Source organism: Opisthocomus hoazin, chromosome 8, assembly GCF_030867145.1.
Source record: "Opisthocomus hoazin isolate bOpiHoa1 chromosome 8, bOpiHoa1.hap1, whole genome shotgun sequence".
Classification (NCBI taxonomy): Eukaryota; Metazoa; Chordata; class Aves; order Opisthocomiformes; family Opisthocomidae; genus Opisthocomus; species Opisthocomus hoazin.
Genome location: NC_134421.1, coordinates 58,422,791 through 58,444,713, shown reverse-complemented (window position 1 = coordinate 58,444,713; position 21,923 = coordinate 58,422,791). Strand labels below are relative to the sequence as shown.

The 21,923-nt window shown below is 40.4% G+C and overlaps 2 protein-coding genes across 2 annotated transcripts in view; one reads left to right on the top strand and one right to left on the bottom strand.

Moving 5' to 3' along the window:
* Positions 1–11,042, bottom strand: part of COG5 (component of oligomeric golgi complex 5) — a 193,519-nt gene extending 182,477 nt beyond the window's left edge. The window contains exons 1-6 of the mRNA XM_075429285.1: positions 10,926–11,042; positions 10,041–10,180; positions 8,984–9,041; positions 5,859–5,913; positions 5,689–5,758; positions 314–434 (exon numbers count right to left, since the gene is read on the bottom strand). Coding sequence (XP_075285400.1) covers positions 314–434; positions 5,689–5,758; positions 5,859–5,913; positions 8,984–9,041; positions 10,041–10,180; positions 10,926–10,992 — 511 coding nt within the window. The 5' untranslated portion in view covers positions 10,993–11,042. The remainder of the gene's footprint in view (positions 1–313; positions 435–5,688; positions 5,759–5,858; positions 5,914–8,983; positions 9,042–10,040; positions 10,181–10,925) is intronic.
* Positions 11,043–11,100: 58 nt separating this feature from the next.
* DUS4L (dihydrouridine synthase 4 like) lies at positions 11,101–21,708 on the top strand. Its single transcript, XM_009933757.2, has 6 exons — positions 11,101–11,547; positions 11,771–11,892; positions 15,404–15,521; positions 16,959–17,081; positions 18,041–18,267; positions 19,865–21,708. The coding sequence occupies exons 1-6, from the start codon at positions 11,441–11,443 to the stop codon at positions 20,110–20,112; spliced, it is 945 nt and encodes a 314-aa protein (XP_009932059.1). The 5' UTR covers positions 11,101–11,440; the 3' UTR covers positions 20,113–21,708.
* The last annotated feature ends 215 nt before the right edge of the window (positions 21,709–21,923 follow it).

The following is a 21,923-nucleotide window of genomic DNA, read 5'->3' as shown; positions in this document are numbered from 1 at the left end:
TCTGAAGGCTTTTAATACAAACACAAGCCAATGAGAAATCAATTGCTTAAAAAAAAAATGTTGCCCCAAAGAACACAAGTTGTTATCATAGAATTTTCATGTTATTAAATACCTTTATCTACATAAGTCATATGAAAAATTGAAGATACTAATGAGTTCTGGCCATATCATTTCTCAATTCAAAGCAAGAAGTAGACAGCAATAACCATAGTAAAAAGATTGGGGGGTTTCTTTATTCTCTAAATTAAACACTACCGTGAGTCATACGAGGGCAAGTTAAAAATGCCTCTAAAAGTAACTAAGAAGGACTCACCAAGTTCATTGAGACTCTGGGCAGCTTTCGTTATCTCTCTGCTTCCTCCTTGCAGTTGTCCTTGAAGTCTCTTACTGAGATACAAGATGCGTATTATCCTCCGCAGCAAGTCACAGGCAGCCTGCAGAGAAATCGGAGCATTAGGGGATATTATCAGTACATTATGACCACATAATATTAGGCCTCATACATGGAAATATTTTAAGCAAAAAAGGAAATATGAATGTGAATAAAACCAATGAACTTTAGAACACTGAAATCCCTTTGTTCAGGATTTTTTAACACGATTTTATGCAATATAGACCAATACTTTCAAAAGCCGATAATTACATTCACAGGGCTACTGAGATTACGCTGTCATTACTATTAAAAAAAACCCCACAAAACTCAGAACCCTATGACAGAAACATGTTCTATTTCTAACTAGAAGTGAGCTTTATTTTATATCGTGCATCTTTCCTCAATATTCCTCCTCTCTGTAAGAATTAGTAAAATTGAGAAGTTGGCCTTGTCAATCAAATATTCATCCAAAACTAGCAAAATGGCAGCACCTACTTCAGGGGACAATAAAACTTAAAGGCTAAATTGTTATTACAGATATTGACTCTCAAGGTAGGAATATTCTATGATTCTATTAATACATGTAAAAACTCATTTTCAGCAAAACTTTCATAAGGCCAGTCACCTTTATTCAGCAAACTGTTAGTTCACGTTCTTTCATAAGTTAATTAAAATACATGGCAATACTTGGCTAAAAATTAAGAAGATGGAGGCATATGTAAATTTTCAGGAAACGTAATTGTACATGTTTTTATTAGCACCATTTTAGGAAAAAAGGCACTGCTGATAATCTGAATCAAACACCATAGTTTTATAATTTTTCACTCAACTAAGATCTTGCAACAGGTTTTCTCCTTCTACACAGTAAATAATACAGGCAGAGAAACAGCAAGGATTACATCAAGTGTAGAGTTCCTCTAGGGCTGGACTGGGTCAGTGGGGCTAGGAGGTACGCCCTACAGGAGCAGCAACATTCTAGAGTGGGTAACATCTAAACTAGAATTCAGAAATGCAATTCAGGAGAATGTAAAAAAGTATGTGGATTTCAGTACAGTCAAACATACAGTCCAACACCTGCAATCAGATTAACAACAGAGAGAAAGGAGAAATCTGGAATGAGTAAAACACAGTTGTTCTGAGGTATTTTCCCTTGCACGGAAGACAAATCCTCCTGAAATAATTACCCTATGGACACCAAAACTAAATTAAAATTACTTTAAAAAACTTTTAGTATCTGACAGACTTTGAATCTCTTTTTTAGATTCAAGTTAATGTCTTGAAAACTAATGTTAAAGTTCATATATGAAAACATACACAAGTGAGTCATTTCAACCAATATTCAGTAGACTGCACAACATGTCAGTCTCTTCCCTATGCCAGCACAAAACATTCAAAACACAAATATTTATAGTTTATTTTTATTAAACATCTAGACAGAACAAAAAGGAAAAATTTGAAAAAACCCACTGAGGCAAATCACTGAAAGCACAATTACTTTCACTGCTTTTGGCTCTGCATCACATAGTCTGAAGTGCAAGTTACCTAAGCATCCTAAGACAACTTAACCACATGATTTCTATTACCATTAGCGAGAACCAAGTGGGGCTTATCCTACTTTGAGAGATTAACGTATTAGTTTTTATTAATTCATTTCTTTAATTAGAAGAATTAATTTGATCCACATATCACTTCCACATCTATGAACTAAATTTCTGCAAGATGAATCAAAAATAGCTTTTTACACAGTGCACTGTGCTTCACCAAATAAGAGGGCACAGTATTACTACTTTGCTTTCAAATTTAATCCCTTTCTAATCCAATCATGTACCTCTGGCTAATGTTTTTCCCTAGGAATTCAACTTCAGTTATCTTCTGACCATCTCTTACTTTAAATGCCAAAGACTACTTTTTCTTCATTTGATTGTTGTTCATTATCTCCTGTCCCAAGAAGCAATCTTTAAGAAGGACTATCAAGCCAAATAAGAGATGGGAAAAGTTACATTTAGGCACAAGAGCAAAAGATATTTTAACTATCGGCCCCGTGAATTAGAAGAATGAGAAAAACCGAAAGACACTGAAGATGCACTCAACTTCGCAGTGACTGCTCCTGCATTGTGCCCTTGACAAAGCTTCTGTTATAAATACTCCATTTACATCAGTTGTTCAACTTCATAAAACTCCCAGTCACCGTAAGAGAATGCAATATATGAGGACCATGTAACGGAAATAAAAAAAGTTATCTAATAGTGGAGTTGGTCGCAGATGCTAGATCCTCCAACCTGACCACCTGCATAACAGAAGTCTGAATTAATTCAGGAAACATTCCCTCCTGAGTTGATCCAGTATGCTTTTCTAAAGGAGATGCTTTCATCCAAGAAGGAATGAATTCTGCCGTTCAAGCAGAATTAGTTTGAAAAAGGCCAGTAGCCTGAGTTAGTCCCAGTGGTTTTAGTAAAATTAAAAATAAACCCCCGATTTTTCTGGAGATTACATGTTAGTTATCTCCTGAAATTCAAACCAACATATCAACTCTAACAGACATTATTGCTACAGTTTGAGCAATCAAAAGCCTCTTCCTTTTAATCTCAAGTTAATTTTAAGAAATTATTGAAAGAAGACTTAAGAGAGGACCACTTGAAAATGTGCTGGTACATAGCTCACATATTCAATTGCATATATCTGCCAGATCATAATGTAATTGAATGTATATATAACAGAAGCCTGAAGAAAGATGAGACAGTCCACTGTCTTCAGACTACATTCACTTTTTAATTACCGTAGCACCAGGATCAAATCTGCTACTGGTGAATATTTTAAAGAGAGTATAACTTTAAAATACGAATTATTATTTTTTTAAAAGATTTTTTTAAATCGGCTATTAGAAGGATTTTTAAACACTGAGATATCTGAAATTAAGAGAACATGTAGAAACACATAGTTAAACAGAGCTGCACAGAAAATCACCCTCCGAAGGACAAAATCTCTGTCTACATATTTCAACTGTTAACTGTTCCCATTTAGCTCGTGATCTACTACAGAAAGAAGAGGACAGCAAGATTTAAAGAAGGAGGTAAGCTTTGTGAGTCTGCTCCTCCCTTGGGATGTCATGAAGCTCTAAGAGCAGAGCAAGACATAATATACACAAGCACCCAGCAGAGATTAAGAATTCAGGACTAGATTTGAAGTTTGACAATGAATTTGCAGTGAGAATGTTTATGAAAAAGCCAGACTATATTAAAAACAATTAAGGATGGCAAAATCCAGCTTTATGCAAGCCAAATCTTCCTTCAGTTTGTGAGCAGTCCCACAGCAATGAATGGAGAAGCACTAAAATAATACCATCATTAGTACAAGAGGCTCTCACATACCACACAACTCAGCAAAACAGACCTGCCGACCCTACAGACAGGAGAGAGAGCAACCTCTTTTATCAGTCATCCACCTTTTTCTACTTATTCTACCAGCTGCACAACAACTGGTAAAAGTAGCAAGTCTGAAAGCCACAAGTTTTGCATTTGGGAGCAATTTCATGCCGTAAGCCCTGCCACCGCCAGGAAGCGAATTGTTTGCTGTGCTGATGCCCTTCCTTCCTGAACAGACGAGGCAGCCTTCCAGAACAGATGAGGAGACACCACAGCAGCACATCCTGGGTGGCCAGAGGGTTGGAGATATCAAAGGCCTATTGACTCAACTCTCCATTAAGTCCAGCTTCATTTCACAACTCAGATGTCCTGACCCTCAGCTCCTCCCAGCAGTGTAGTGCAACATAAAGCACTTGCTATGTATCCGCCAACACAAGAAGGGACAGCAGCTCTCGTGCTGAGGATGAACTCTCACTGGCAGCAAAGCCAGAATCATCGTTCCTCTTCCTACACTGAGGTAAGTCAGTGGGCTTGGATGCTAGGAAGGGTAGCCTAGCAGGCTCCCCTTACCCTGCACCTCTTTTTTTCTGACTTACAGTCAAGAAAAGCCAGATATTACAAATTCTCTGGCACAGGCTGAGTATTGCTGACCGTGGACGCACTCTGCTTTCACACCACAGGAAAATCCATGTAATCCTGTTACAGCAAAGAGGAAGCAAAAAGCACCCAAGAAACATTTCCTAAGTTCAGGGACTCATTCTTCTCAGACATCCTTCTGCAGTTTGACTTTGTGTAAGGTCAGGGCAGAAAGTGTCTTCACCTTTAGCCCCAAATTCCTGCAACATGCATCAGAGACCAAAAAAAATCTGCACCTAACCTGCCACACGGAAGTCATGGAGGTTTTGCCCAGCAGCACAAATAGTAACAGTTGGAGTTGAAAAGAACAGGAGAAGCAGCTGGATAAACTGGCTGAATGGTGTTAAGAGCTTCCTGTTGAAATTCACTGCTACTGAAAGTAACGTAGAAAATAGCAGAAGTTCAGCCAAGTGACTAGTGCAGCTGCTCCACCAGCCCCCAGACTAGAAGCTGCATGCCAGCGTGCAGCTTCATCTACCCCACTGCACAACAGCAGTCACTCCCAGACGGCAATCTCCTCGAGTGTATACCCACAGCTCAAATTTCACCTAATAGAAGGTTGCTAGTTCTGCAAAGCTCATGTGAACTTGCAAAGACAAACAGTTCAAACAGGAAGTCATTAAACACTTGTGGATTTGGAGTTGCATTGCTTTTCAAACCATAAACTGAATAGAATGCAGCCACATGACTCCTGAACATCTATGGAACAGTTTTCAACTATTATAAAACTAACAATGAAAGTGTTTGACACTTACCTCACCATCATTGTGATAAGCTCTCTCCCACTGCTATCCTCTAACAGAGTTCTACATTCTCCTGTAGACTCCACTTATGTTTAAAAGACAGGGACAACTATGTAGCTGGGCTTGTAAAATTCCAGAACCACAACTGACTTCGTAAATTGCACCTTGACTATCTGGAAATAATCAATTCCCAAATTCTTCACTAAACTGCAGCCAAGCATGCATTAACTTAGAGGAGAAAAGCATCTTCTACACAATGGTACCATAGCATTTAATACCAGAATTACATAAACAGTAATGAGAATTTAACTAATCTGTACTCAGATAACCCTTCCCTCTTCCCTCCATCTCTACAAAAACTCACTTAGCTAGTGCAAAGGTCAGTTTCCTACTTTGCAATACAAAGCTCTTCTCAGTAGCTCATGAAGAGACACACAAATACTGATTTTTCGTTGAGAAATACTGACAATGAACTACAGGCTACTTGAGTATGAAATCCCACCCATGTCTGACAACTGGGAAATAATACACTTTCAAAAATGTTTTTTTAAAATACATTTTTAATACAACTTACTTGAAGTTTTGCTAGCTGAGCTGTGCGAGACACTATTTTGTTGTAGGGGTCAACAATTTTGACTCTAATTCTAAAAATAAGAAAAGACATGTATTTATAGCAATATTAATAACCAACATGACAGAACAATCAAGAATTTATACTTTCTAACTGCATAATGAATGGCATACCTATCAACAGTACTTTGTAGAGCAGCAATTCTAGTCTGCATCATTTGGAGGACGCCTGCAAAATAAAGCAGATTTTTTACATGGAACACTTTTCAATTACAGAAAGAACTGTTCTTCAAATCACAGTAACTACTGCAGACTACTTTAGCATAAAAAAAAAAAATAGTTTCCCCCTTTACAACATAGCATTCAAACAGATTGAAGTTAATAAAACACAGTATATTTGGAAATAAATTGAGCAGGGAATAGGTCACTTAACGAATGTTATGGAAAATTTATCGGTAGAGAATACAAATCTACAGAAGAAATATCATTCTAAAATCCACCACATGTTAAGTTTCAAAAAAATATTTAGAATATGTTGTTCTCTAAGAGAATTACAATCAGGACTGCTGTTCAAAGGCATATAATCTGGCACAAACACCTGAACACAATACACAAAAATGGCACAACTTGTTTAACACTATTTATTTAACATAGTGACTAGACAGTTCAGAGAAACCAACAGACGAAGACAACTGAGAAAACAACCAATTCTATTTCAAGGGTTTCTTCCTGTGCATAAGCATCTCTAGCAAACAGTAAGGTAACAACATCATTGTGAGGTCATCCAATTTAGACTGCAAACAGAGCAAACTACCCTAATTACATTTGTTCCAGATTAGTTCGGCAAAGCAGTACAAAGCAAGCCCACAAGCATGCTTGTTCTTTTTTTGTTAAATTGCAGACAAAGTAGTCAAGGGTAGCAGTCATTTTTCCAATATGGAATCAGCCTGCTGAGAATTTAATTAAGTTACACAAACCCAGGCCTATGAAATTATTTTTATTCCAGTTATTGTTAGCATTCTCAAACAAACTACGTTTTTGTAAAGCCCAGTTTACAAGCATGCCTTCGTCAAATTGCATAAAGCTGCAATATGATACAGTAAGATGGAAGATAAACAAAACTACCGCTAATAGTTTTATTCAGCTTGTCCTGTACTGGGACTATATCTCGTATTTTGTACAAATATGCAAACTCCCGTCTTCTCCATATTTCAGAATTATTCACTTGGCTTAGTGACAAACTTGGGAGTTCTCTGACATTTACATATGGAATGGTAGGCATGCAATTCTCATGCATCCGAGGATCAAGATATGAGACACAGTGAAAAATCTGCAAAATAGGCTGATATTTCTATTCTGCACTGCAATAATGAGGGAGGGCCAGCAGCATGACATTGCTGCATCTATGACCGTGACATTGCTATGAAGCACACAGCAGTCCTCTTGCCAGAAGGCAGAATTACGATGGGTGAAAAGGCAATCTACTCTCTCCATCTGCTGCGTAAGATACAGGATGATACTATTTAGCCTATCTTCAGCTAACAGGTAGCTCAAGATACCTATTGCACTACCCACAGACAGAAAAGCGTGTGTATACCAGATTAGTGTACCATTAAAAAAGTGCACAGACCTAAAAAGGAAGAACTCTCCAAGCTGTGTATATCAATTTGAAATGTTTGATGAGACTCACTATTACACATCCAAATGATTGTGCATGCTGTGAATTCATTCCATAATCTTCACTTGCTAACTTTCTTAACATACCAAGAGCTATGTGCTCCTAACTTCATAATTAAAATTTCTATTGACATCCATCTTTTCTTTTTCTGATGAATCTTGACTCAGTGTTTCCCCACAGTGACCATATATGGTGTGTAGCACAAGCAGAGCAGAGATAAGAAAGTTTTGCAAAACTTAAAACATCATCTTTGTGTGCATGGAATTTTGATTTTCCTGGCAACTGCAGACTGAAATTTCTACTGATGTCTCAAGTATCAAGCATGCTTCTCCTTCCCTCACACACAGAAATGGCCTCTTAAAGAAGTAAATGGAGAAATTTCAACAAATTTGAGGTGAATTATGTTTTATTTTTATTCATTTTATAGTAAAGCATGCATTATTTACTATGCCTGCCTTATAGAAATGTTTTATAACTGAATAGTTGTTTTGAAGTACTTCATTCTTTCCGCAGAGCAATTTTAGGAAGGAATGCCTTCAGAAACAAACATCAATTCAGAAAATACAATTCCACTGAACACAAATTGCTGAAGATCGTGACTGGGAGGTATTTATCAATCACAAGATTGACTACAGATTCCAGTCTTCCTACACTTAACTTTCCAACTGTTTAAGCAGCTATTTGGGAGCTACCATTGCTACATTAAACAGGCATTTCTTTATTGATATAGCTATACACAAATGCTAACAATCATATACTGTATCCAACAAGTTCCAAAGACTAAGGATATACTGTAACTGTCAGCAACCAAAAACTCTCTGGGAATGCAAAAACCTGGAAGCAGAAGCAGTTACAAAATGCAAGGGGAAAAGGGAATATGCTTGGATCCCACAGTATATGCAAATTAGCATGTTACAGAGGTATCTTTCTGCACAAAAAAACCCGCAAAACTATATGAAGTTCCCAGCAAGTCACAAAGGGCAAAATGGCAGGTCTAATGAGCACCTAATGAGCACCTGGCACAAGAACAATATACTGCAGCCATTTTTCTATACAGATTCAAATGTTCTTAAGTAAGGCCTTTGAAAGTCCGAAATTTATGTTAAAATCCAGATCCCAAACAGTGAAATAACACAAAAGTATGTGTTTAACTTAGTGGTCCCTCACTAGTAAAAAAAATCTCAATGCAGTTAAGATTATGTGTTAAAGCCTCTTTGGCTAAGATTTGCAAACTATGCAGCATGTGAATATGCAACATGCACCAACTTAGTACTTACAGCAACAGATATCAGCTAATGTTGCAACAAAACAAGGCTTATTTAGAAAAATACATTAAAAGGTCAAAAAGACTTGATTGTTAAAGTTGCTCAGAACTGATCATCAGAATGTGTTTTCCTATGAAGTAGTTACTCCAGAGAACTATCAGCCAAATCTGCTCCCTGGAGCTCCATCTACTGACATCAAAAAAAAGCTGCCACGTGTAAAAAAAGCTGCCTCAGCAGTAAGATCCATAGCTTTAACATCAGGGGCCAAAGCTGTCAGTGAATGACATTCCCTGAACACATAACAAAAGCACTTCCTCCACTGTAAGAGGTAGTGAGCATAATATAACGGTATTCACCTTCCAGGGATTCAATTCCAGTTGCTTGTGCCAACAGGTCTTCATGTCTTGCAACAACCTTAAAAAATTGAATAGAGATATCAACACAGAAAAACGGGGATGTGTGCCAGAAAGGACTATTAATACATCAACGCCTACACTAGGCATTGAAGTATCATCATCCCTACATTAGGCAGATGCAGGAGAAAGCAGCCCCACCTTAAAGACAAGAGGGTTTTCAGAACGCATTTTAATTCACAAAAGCAGCAAACTCCGAGCGAGAAGAGGGTCAGCAGCTGCAGCGTAGCTGCCATCTTAAAGCCAGCAAAGCAATCACATTTCAACACACCTTCCCACATAACTATAAATGTAAGCTTGTTAATCACACAGTAATAACGTACAGTCACATTTTAAGAACTTTCTTTTCTATTTACGATATTTAGAAACTAGTTCCCAAAGAATTTACCAATTGGGGCAGGGGAGGGAGGAAGCACGTTTTGAAACTACACACAAACTTATCATGAGTTCTCACTGCAAGGTCCACTATGGATTTGCAGTGTCTGAGTTGATTTTACCAAAAAGCCTTCTACTATCCAAACTCAAAAGCCTTTCTGAAGGCATGGAGGTGCGTTAACACAGATTATATCCTCCCAGCTAAAGGTAAGCCTTAGAGCCAAGGCTACTCTCCAGCACAGGATGAAGGGGTGCAAGTTAAATCATTCCCTATCCTCTCACCACTGTCATCCCAAAACACAGGTAGTGTTTCTGACAGCTGACGGGATCGTTTGTAAAGAGTCAGCAACCTTCCTTACAAGGAAGAGCGGAACCTCCACGTACACAGAGATTGGCTGCAGAAACCGAAAACAAAGCAGTACATGGCTTCTTGGTAGGAGCATTAAGAGTGGGCTTGGTTGAGTTAACTACCAGATTCACTACGAGTTTTGCTGCAAGTTGTACCTTTAGCTACTGCTTGCAGAGTACACTGGGCGATTTCAGAAGCAACAAGATCATAAGATTACTAAGCTTTTGACTAGTTTACACCAACCACCCCAGAATAACAGGCATGCTTTAAACTTACTTGTAAATGAAGCTCTTTATCCAGCTGACTGATACCTTGGGCAAGTTTTGCCAGTTGCTCAGCTATCACAGCCTGATGGATAGACTGGGAAGTGTAAGCTTTGACATCAAAGTCTTCTCTGAAGAAGTCAGCATAACACTCTGAAAAAGATTTATATTTTATCTTCATACATCAAAACAGTTAAAGAATAGCTACAGGCCTGAAGCATACAGCGCTCTGACCGTCAAACCCTCCAAATGTAACAGCATGTGTCCTCTGCATCGCGTGAGACAAATGAGACACTGGTTTGAGAAGTGACCACAACCAAGACAAACGAGTTTGGAGCTGATGGCTGGGGGGCAGGGGGAGGGAAGCTGTAAATGGTGGAAAAGACACACGTTGCTTTATTCCCCACAGCCTTTCCTTGGGTCGAACACACTAAAAGGTACGGGCACCTTCCTCTCCCAGCTCCACACGCAACAGGGCGAGACTGCTGGGGCTGTACCCGGGGCCGACCCGCTCCGGCTCTCTCCTCAGCGCACTTTATTCCCCCTCGCGGAGCAACCGCCCTCCTTCCCCCCCGCCGGTGAGGCGGCCCCGCCGCCCGCAGCCGCAGCTCTCCTCCCCGAGCCGGGGGACGCTCCCCCCGCCCGCCGAAACTTTCCGCGACTTGACAGCGCGGGGTCCGCCGCCCGCCCCGCTCCGCCCCGTCCCCCGAGCACCGGCGCCTCTCCCCCGGCTCTGCCCGCCCAGCCCAACACCGCCCTCGCAAAGGACCCTCCGCCTTCTCGGGGCCGCCCGCGGCCGGGACCCCCGACGTGGTCCCGCTGGCCGGGGCGCAGCCAGGCGCTGCTCCCCCCTCCCCCCCCCCGCCACCGCCGCCGCCGCCAGCGGGCCGCGCCTCACCGTCCGCCAACAGCTCGGCGAGGGCCGGGGCCGGGGCCGCGCCGCCGCTCACCCCCGCCTCCTCCATGCTGGCAGCCGCCGGCAGCCCGCGCGTCACTCCCGGGCGGCGGCGCGCGGCGATGATGGCGAAGGCGCGACGGAACGGGGCAGTGCGGGGCCGGGGAGGGGGGCCCAGGCCGGAGCGGGGGCGGCCCTCGCCGGGGACGAGGAAGAGCTTTCTCCGTGAGGGCTGCGGGGCAGGGCCGGGGCTGCGCGGAGGGGCTGGGCTGGGCTGGAGAGCCGCCGGCCCGCCCGAACGCGGTGAGGCGGGAGAACGGGCCGGCGTGCGTGGCGGGCGGTGGCGCAAGGCTGCTCCTGGCCGCGGTGCAAGCGAGGGGCCGCTTGCGGGGCGCTCTGCGAGCAGCAGGCCCGGTGTGAGCTCTGCCGCCTTGCTGCGCGGCCCCTGAGGACCGGCTGAATCGCTCGTGCGGCAGGCGCCGTGCGTGTCCGGATGCTGGAAGGGTTGGTGACCGCACATGGTTGGCGACGTCGAAGCCGAAGAAGGCCAGCGAGAAGATCCCCTGGATTTGTTTCGTTCTGGGCGAGTTGTGAAAATATGTGCCCCCATGGTCCGCTATTCAAAGTGAGTAACTGGCACGCCAGCCGTGCTTTCTGTCTGTTTTCTCTGAGGAAGTTTCTCTCGCCTGTGAAGACGGGGGTGATTACCTTTTTCTCCTTTAATCATTTGAGACGGAGATAGATGTGGGACATGTTTTATCTTGTGATTATACTTGGACCATCCCCGCAGTACTGCATGTATGAAAAGCGTCTTTACTATTCATCTCTTCATTTTCATGTGTTTGCAGGTTGGCTTTCAGAACCTTGGTTAGGAAGTACAGCTGCGATTTGTGTTACACGCCGATGATCGTGGCAGCTGATTTTGTGAGATCTGCAAAAGCTAGAGACAGCGAATTCACAACAAACAAAGGTATTTTTTGGTAATAAACCACCCCCTTGTCAGAATGTTGTATGTGGTGATAAACCAAATTGGCCAAGTGAATGAAGTCTGTCACACAACTTGACAGCCATTTAGAATCGTGGTATACTGTATCTGATTGATTGTAAAACCACAGAAATATTTCACAGGAGAGTAAGCACATTCCAGTGGTAGTGGGTCAAACGAAATACTGGAAAACTTTGTCCCCAGCTGAAATCAGGGCCTCCAAACTGATTGAGGTGTGTGGTGGGTTGACCACACATCACTGGACAGTGGCTGTGCACCCATGCGGCTGCTTACTCACTCCTCCTCCACCCCCAGCAACACAGGGAGAGAACAGGGAGAGCAAAAGCAGGAAAAACTCACGGGTCAAGGTGAAAACAGCTTAATGAGTGAAGGAAAGAAGGAGAAAAAAGACATGTGATGCAAAGGCAATCAGTTCCCACCTCACACCAGCTGACCAATACCCAGCCAGCCTCCAAGCAACAGCCACCCTGGAACACAATTTCCACACCTCAGCCCACTTTTCTCTTCCCCTACTACTGCAGTTTTATTACTAAGCTTGATGTTATAAGGTATGGAATATTCCTTGGCCCAGTTTGCGTCAGCTGTCCCAGCTGTGTCCACTCCCAGTTTCTTGCCCACCCCAATCTGTTTGCTGGGGGCAGAGCGAAACAGAGCAAGAAAAAAAGAAAGTTTTGATACTGTGCCAGTACTGTGCAGCAATAGCCAAAACATTGGTGCATTATCAACACTTTTTGTTACAAAATCCAAAACACAGCACCATGCGGGCTTCTATAAATACACTTTAAATAAATTTAAAAATTAACAGCATCCCAGGCAGACCCAGTATGAGATGGTAGTAAGATTCTTTTCCTGGCAATTGCTGTTTCTTGTGTGTTTCAGAGACGAAGACGTAACTCATTGCTGGGAAAAGTGTTCTGGTTACTAACAAAAATAAGAGGGTTGCTAAAGGCGAAAAAATTAATAGATCGGACATTGGTACAGTGGAATCAAGGACTGATAAAAGAAGCAGGGTTTCAGATTAGCTGGAGTGGAATGTGGAAGGGGCTGTCTGTGGACTCCTTGAGATATTGAGAAGGTGATAAAAAGGAGCAAGAGGAGACCAGGAAGTTGAAGCATGGTTAGGGTTGGTGGGGAGAAGCAAGGCTTCAGGCATGGTGCAGAAACATAACCAGAATACATACAAAAAAAAAAAAAAGGAGTGTAAGGAGCTGTACAGAGTCCTGGCTGTAAAGCAAAGAGAAAAGTGGTATCAAATATGTAGGAAGAGGTGACAATAATGATATGGATCTGCTGGCATGAAGTGGCTGCAGTGGAAGAGTGTAATGAGGAACATACAAGCCCAGGCTGCAGCTGGAGGAATGAAGAGAGCACTGCTAATGGGTTAGTAAGATCAGCGTGTAGGATCTATGAACTGTGATGATTTCATCTGTTCAGACCACTAAATTGGTGGTTTCATAGTGTATATAGAATAGCAGGGGAAGTATATTTCATTATTTTAGCACTGATTGTTTACTATGGTGCATTACTCAAATAGAGCAGTTAGAGAGAAATGTCCTGTTGAGAAGCACAGGTAGACTCTGTTACTACTGGAATTCAACTTTAAAAAAGCATAAATAATTCTTTGTGTGTAAAAAAACAAATGAGTAAGAACATAACTGACAAAATATATGGCTCAAAGGTCCACAGAGCCACTATTTTTGTTCCCTTTCAACTTACTTACACTTCTGTTCTGCACAATGTCCTGTGGCATTGCAGTTCCACAGATCAGATATGTAGTATATTCTGGGGGGTGCAAGGACAGAGAAAGAGGAAATTCTCCTTTATGCTGTAACTTTGCTGCCTGATAACAAGGGGTACAAAATGAAATGTTCTAGAGTTGTAAACAATATGTTTCCACTATTCACCTCTCTCATGCTGGCCTTAATTTTATAGGCCTCTAAAACATCTGCTGCAGACAGCTTTGCCAAGGTTATAGTATGTGCATTATTAGCATTTATGCTTTTAACAAGTTGCTCCACAACGGGTTGTGAATTTTTACTGTGGTTTTATGTTTAAATTCCTGGCTTTTTGGGGATTTTGTCTTCTAATTAGTGGAGTGGGTTTGGAGCCTACAATTGCAATTTCTGTTTTCCATTTTCTTTGGCATTGACGTTTCTTTCTTGTGTATTTCTGAAATAAATGTAGATGTTCTTTGTGGCTGCTGCTAAAAAATTTAATATGGCTAGACTCAGTATTTTTATTACTTAATACTCAACCAAAAATTAGGAGCATGGGATTATTCCAAAGTATTAACTGCAGTAATATAAATCTCTTCAGCTAGAGCACTGTCTTACATGGACACTGTTTTGAAAATATGCAAGGGATTCTTTTTTTGCTTGCTGGATTTTTAGGTAACTTCTAGAAGTGTCTCAACTTCGTTGAGAGGGTACTGCTGCTCTCCCTGATCTGAGCTACGCTTCTTCAAGAACTACTTATTTTCCACTACAATAGAAAAATCTTCAGAAGCACTTGCAGTCTTTTCAGTACTAGAAGTGCACTTGCTTTGTGCATTTGTTGGATCATTCCTTTCCATCAGTGCTCCGATATCCTCCTCTTAACTGCAGCAATTGTTTATATGGGAAGTGAATGCTAAGACTGTTTGAGATATTTTTAGATTCATTTAATGTAATGCAGTAGCTGTAAGAGAGGAAAGCATGTTCCAAATGACCATCTGGCTCTCTGCAGGGGCTTAGTAAATCACAGGTAGTTCAGCAGACCCAAGTTGAGGAGCACCGACACGTTGGTTTCCCACTTGAGACAAAGCTGCTGAAGCTGCCTCTGCCCGTGTGTTCTCATTCCAACTTTGCATATTGCATTGTGGATAAAAACCAGCCGTGCTGGCACAGAAGATGAAAAAGGAAGGCTGGGATAAGGAAGGGCAAAGCTTGGGGGTTATTTAGCTCCTTGCTGAAGGGTTGGTTGTGTAAGCAAGTTTCCCACCTGGCAAGACAGACAGCCATGTCAGCACACCAAAGGGACAGCATGCAGACGAGAAGGGGCAGGCTAGGAGGTAAAGCGTGAAGGTCGATAAAAAGTAGAGAATACTTAGTTTCATATATCACCTTTGTGAAGGATAAGCATCTGACCAATTTCAGTCAGAAGAAGTATATGTTGAGCCAGCAACCATCTAGGATACATACGTATGTCTGAATTCCCGCCTCTCTTGATAGACATACTCATTTAGTAACCACTGGTCAGCTACCTTTATTTATGATCTAGGGTTCACAGGATCACAAAATAGTTGAGTTTGGAAGGACCTCTGTAGGTCATGTTATCCAGCCCTGCCCCGCTCAAGCAGGGTCATCTAGAGCTGGTTGCCCAGGACCATGGGCAGACAGCTTTTGAATATAAAAGACACATTCAAAATTTTGAATTTCTTCTTTTATTTTCTGGTCTGTTTTTTTTTTAATCTTTATATATCTTTTCATTGGAGTAGGTGATCATCCATTGATTGTTCAGTTTGCTGCTAAAGAAGCTCAGGTTTTGTGTGATGCTGCCCGTATCGTCTGTCCTTTTGCAGATGGAATAGACCTAAACTGTGGCTGTCCTCAGAGGTAAAGTTTTGAAAATGTTGGCGAAATAATGATGAAATAATTTGAGACTGAAGAATGCTGGTCTTCATTTTCATAGTAATTTTGGTTTTAACTTAAAAATAGACTTTGAGAGAGCAACAGCTTTTTAACCTGTCAGAAATGTCTGTGTGGCAAGACACTGTTCTGAATGTTCCGAGATGTCTGTCTCCATGGTGAGACTGCGAAAACCAGGTGTATTTGCCCACTTGCCTTTCCTCGTTTCTGAGGTATTGAGTGTTGGTTCAGCAGTGAAGTGTCCATCCCTTCTCAACAGCTGTTAAATATGTATTACCAAAAGGAGCTTGCTGCAAATAATTTGGAGAGTGTTTTGAGAAATAATGCGTCAATTCCCAAACTAACGAGGCAAGTCTCTGATGTCTTAGACTTCTGCAAGTGAAGGATAGTCTGTAAAATACAATTATACAGATGATATTATTCAGGAAGTGCTGAAAAGAATTTCTTCCATCTTTTATTACGTTGATAAGTACAGTGAATTAGTGATCTGCTTCTCACTTAAACTGATAAAAGATTTTGTCTTGACAGTGAAGTAGAACATTAATGAACAAATGAAGATTTTTGCTAACTGGTTCAATTGAGAACCATTTATTACATGTTGTTAGGCAGTCTTTTTATAAGTGAAGACCTCAAAAATAAATGTAAGAAAGCAAAAAGATAATATTATGGTGCAAGTACTTAATTTGTCTATTCTAATTAGGTTGTCTTGACTTAAAATTATAGTGTTTGAGAAAACTCTTTTCTGGAGAGATTTGAGACTTCAGAATGGAAGTGTATTTTTTTTTCTAAGCTAACTACAGTTAAGTATGCCAAACTGTAAGTTCCTTTTAGGCCAAAAATATACGCTCACATTTGAATCCTTTGTTTCTTGTGCTTGCTGGTTTCAAAATAACAAAACTTTGTGCACTTAATCTGCCTTTTTAAGAAAAATTGTTTAAGAAAAAAACTGCTGTGGAAGCAAAGGTTATTTCCTGCCGATCGGAATAAAGTGTTTTGCAGTTGAGGGAAAACAGAGCATTACAAAATCATATCCTTAATTGCACTTCAAAAATCTTCCTTTTCAATCCAAAGTCAACTTCTGTTAAGAAGAAATCCATGACCCAATGAAAGGGGAAACATCAAACTCTTTTATGTATGCTGTAAACTATTGTAGATTAAATGTTAATTTATCTTCCTTGTGAGTCCATTTTGTGGACAAAAAATTGAACTGGAAGAGATCAGTAACTTGTCCAAAGTTCTAACCACACCATGGAGACTGAACCAGGATCTAAAAGCTGGTGTCAAACTGCAAAGGAATCATTGATCTACAGCCAGTACTATCCCTGTTGTTACACTGATGTAACTGACTGAAATTGATCTGCGTTTTTTCAAATGTGGAATACAACTGTTCTTTTTCTTTTAAAGATGGGCGATGGCAGAAGGTTATGGTGCTTGCTTAGTAAATAAACCAGAACTAGTTCAAGATATGGTGAGACATGTACGGAACCAGATCGATAACCCTAGATTTTCAGTATCTATTAAAATAAGGTAAGTCTAACTTAAATGCTGTTTGTGGTACGTGGAAGAGTCCTTTTAATTTTTTTAAAGAAGCATGTTAGTGTAATAGTTACACTATACTTTAATATATGTAATTTTGTTAATGTAATATTGCACTTTATTATAATTTCCTTACATGTGAAGACTGCTTCAATTTTTTGACCCTAGATGGTGAAAGAATGTCTGGGGCAAGTAATCCCAAACTTAGCTAGTAGAACCAGCACAGCCTTTGACTACTTACCCAGATAGCATACGGGATGCTGGAGTTTTCTTGCAATCCAAATGACATGAAAGTACAAGTTAAAAGGTGTAGGGATCCTTAAAAGAAAAGCAATGCATAGTCTGTATCATCACAAATAATTACTTTGTGAGCTGTTGGAGGCCAGAGCCACAGTTGCTGTTGGCTGTAAAGGGAAGGGTGACAAAACTGGGAACTGGTCCTCATAGCTGCTGCAAGGAACACATCCTGCTTCTCTTCATTGCTTTCTCAACTTCTGTAAACTGTTGCTTTGCATGGCTTTGTACCACTTCATCCACTATTTATCCACATATCCCATGTCGCTTTTGCATATTTGTCAGTTAAGTTTCAGTTTGCAGTCCTTCAGGAAAGCGGAACTATTATAAATCAGATTTTTTTCCACAAAATATGCAAAACGATGATGCTTATTTCAGAATCTTTTGGGCACCCTTGATCAATCTCTGTAAAATTTACCATGTATATTTCAGAGATGCGATATAATTGGGAAATGCTAAATTAAATAGTGGTTTCAATACATTAAACTCATATGTCTTTATTAAAAAAAAAAGCCTCTTTGTCTTCCAACAGTAACATTTTATTCATTTATACTGTTACTTACACAAATCTGTGGTAACTCCTCCTTATGAAGGGGGGCTTTTCATACAGTTTCAGGCAACTTACAATCTAATGTTTTCATTCCTTGGAATTTTAGGATCCATGAGGACTTAAAAAGAACAGTTGACCTGTGTCAAAAAGCTGAAGCAACTGGAGTTTCATGGATTACAGTACATGGGAGAAGTGTAGAAGAAAGACATCAGCCTGTACATTATGATGCAATTAAAATAATTAAACAAAGCTTGTCTATACCTGTTGTGGCTAACGGAGACATTAAAACTTTAAAAGATGCTGAAAATGTTCATCACTTGACAGAAGCAGATGGTAAGATTAAACATACTCTGTTTTCTAAGTAAACTTACAAATCAGATTTCAAAGTACTTACTCTGGCTGTAAGTAGGACATGATTTGAGTGCATTTTACTCTTTGAGGAGACAAATGAAAGAGGATGTTTTAGATGCCTTATAAACTCATAAACAGAATCACTTGTAATCACCGGAGCACTAGAGCACTGTTAATTCAAAGCCACAAATGATGATTTCTGAGGCAAATTACAAAAGCTTTTTGCTTAATTATGCTATCTCATCGCTTAGTAGTGGAGTTCAGGGGGACCTTCAGACATGCATTCCATCCCTTTATGGAGATGATCATCTTTTAAAGAACTGTAAACTTCCACTTGGAGATCTCTACTTCCTGCACACAGGAGCAGATTTCTTCTAGTAAGAATAAGGCTGAAAAAGGAAGTATTCTTAAGCGAGATACTTAACAGTTAAGATGGTTAACTTCAGAGACACAGTGAGGCATTGCACTCTCATATTTGTATGTATTTACCTTGTCTTACACATCAGTGGTAAAATTTTGGGGTAGAGGATTGCCCTGCAGTTATTCAGTCACCACAGATTCCTGCAGCTGTCTACGGTTTCAGCACAATATGTTTTGAAGAGGTGATCTACACACTTTGGATCTTACAGCTAGAGAATAAGAGGGCAGAGAACACTAGCTAGTGTCATAAGGAACAGTTCATGTGGCAGGTTTCTTTTGACACTATTGATGTTTAATAGCAACAAAAGAAACCTAGTTGGTTTCTAGGTTTCTTTTGAACTGCCATGCTGCTACAAGCGACTTTCCCCCTTAATACAAAGCAGGAAGGAAATACATAACAGAAAATATTCTTGTAGCCCAGCTGACCTTCTTCAATAGCAAAAATATAAAGCATCAGTTTTTCTCTGTCATTTGCAATAGTGAAAGAAATTTGTCATATTTGATCATCCTATGTTTTAAGAAGAGACTACATGCGATAGAGTATATGTTGACAGTGCAGGAAAACAGAATCCCTTAATTGCAGAAAAATTACTATAGAACTTGTATGGGTTTATCTGACAATTTGGGATTATAATTGCAAATACACTGGCTTGTTCAGAAAGATTTACTACAGAGCAAGAGCCCTGAGATTTGTATAAATGAGACATTGAGCTCTTCCTGGAAGAAAGGTGCTAGGTCAGTGAATCAGATGAGTTGCACTAAAAATGACTAAATTTAGCAAGTTGCTACTCTTGTGTCTTTCCATCATGTTTTTATGTTAAAAAGACAGGCTTGTATGTGTGTGGCAAATAAAAACAAAATACTATTGACTTGCAGTTTAAAAAGTAGGGAAGAAAGGCTTCTGTGTCCTGTGTTTCATTTCAGAATTTCTGGAAGGGTAAGTCATGGAGTTGAATGTGTGTGTTGTAGGTACTCCGAGGTTAGGATTGTTAAATGGCTTTCTCTGATATAGCTGTAAGGCTCATCCCTGTTGTTCTCCCATTACTTGTCTGTAGGCTTTGGGTGGTTGTCCAAAGCTGTGCTATACAGAATCTACAGGAAGATTTTATGTAAAATTTAAACTGTAGTCTAACTTACTGCTTTAATTTCCAATTTGAAGGTGTAATGGTGGCTAGAGGACTCTTAGCAAATCCGGCTATGTTTGCAGGATACGAAGAGACACCTTTGAAGTGCATCCAGGACTGGGTTGACATTGCTCTTGAGCATGGAACTCCTTTTACATGTTTTCACCACCACTTAATGTACATGATGGAACGGATAACTTCAAAACAAGACAAGAAAGTTTTTAATGTTTTATCAAGTACCTCAGGAGTACTAGATTATCTGAATGACCATTATGGGGTGTGATAACTGAAAGTATTTTAGTTCTATGTAAACTTGTATTTTGAAATTGTTGATGCATTGTTAATGTTTTAATTGGGTTCCTACCTTTGAGTCAAATTAATATATTGTGTAAGTATTTTCAACACAGCACAACATTGTGATCAGGGTGATACTTTATATTTTTAGCATTTTTATGTCAGCATTTTTCACTCCAGAAAACATTCCAGATTCCACAAATGTGGAATTCTTTTTACAATGCACTGCTACACAGAGGATTGATTATTGTAGACTCCAGTAATTTAATTTATTTTATCACTAGAGAATTGCTTACAGCAATATGTTTGAAAAAGTAGGGCCTTTCTCACATGAAACCTCCTGAAATCAGAAGGACTCAAATAATACCAAGAATTTCAGACCAAAAGAATACAAAGGGATCAATTTTGCTTTAACTGACATAAGCTGTACTTTTAAATTTGAGTAGATTTTTCAGGCTTAGAGTCTGTGAGGCCTTGAAGCCCAACATAGTATCCTCTTTTAATTTAGATGTTCCTTTTGCAGACTAAAACTTTCTAAAGTAACTTGCAACTCAGAAAAATTCCGCACTTCATATAGTGAAAGAAACCTGGAGTAGATAAACGATGACGGAAAGAAGGAAAAAGTAAAATGAAGTGTCGTGGCTTAACCTGGCAGCCAGCAACTAGGACCACACAGCCACTTACTCACTCTTCTCCCCCACAGAGGGATGGGGAGGGGAATGGACAAAAAGTAAAGCTCGTGGTTTGAGATAAAGACAGCTTAATAAGACAACAAAGAAAGGAATAATAATAATGATGAATATGCAAAATAAGCTATACACAATACAATTTTTCTCACCACCCAACAACCAGTTGTGCAGCAGTCTCAGATTTTGCGGCACTTGCAGATTTCGCAGAGCTTGCGGATGTCGCCGAACTCACAAAAAAGGTCAAACTCATAAAAAAGGTCCAACTCATGGACCAGTTCCTGACCCCCAGCCAACCTCCATTTGTATACTGAGCATGATGTCTACAATATGGAATATTTCCACTGGCCAGCTTGGGCTGGCTGCCTGGCTGTGCTCCCTCCCAGCTCCTGCACACCTGCTCTTTAGCCAAACATGGGAAACTGAAAAAAGTCCTTGATTTCCTAGAAAGAACTGAAAACATCAGTGTTATCAACATTCTTCTCATACTAAATCCAAAACACAGCAGCTACTGGGAGGAAAATTAACTCTATCCCAGCTGAAACCAGGACATGAAGAGATGGTTTAAACTAAGTACAAACTTAGCTGAATCTAAAATACAAGAGTTGAAAGTTCAATCTAACTAAATTCAGTTTTGTTTATCTACTGTATAATAATTATATAAAAGATTAAATCCCTGTCATCTACCGAAACATAACTTTATAGGTCAAAGAAAAGCTGACAGATTCTCTCAGTGGGGCTCTTGCAGTCCTTTCAGCCTGCTGGCATGTTGCGTATCAAAGCATGACAGCCACTTGGCTTTGAATCTTTGTACAAGAGGGAAATAGTGAAAATTAGAACAAGATAATAACATTACACACCAGCTGCGTTTGTTCTGGAAGGGAAGTTTTCACAAAACTGTGCAGTACAATTATTTGTAATCAAATAATTCGTTTTCTTTATATGTATCTTTTCTTTATATATATCTGACATGTGACATGCAACAGTGTGAGAAGCTGGCAAAAGCCAGGGGGGGAGGGCGGCGGGGAGCCTCCAGCGCGGCCGGGGCGGGACCAGCGGGGGCCCGGCCCTCCTCCCCTCGGCCCTCCCCGCCCCCGGGCCGTGGTGTCGCTCG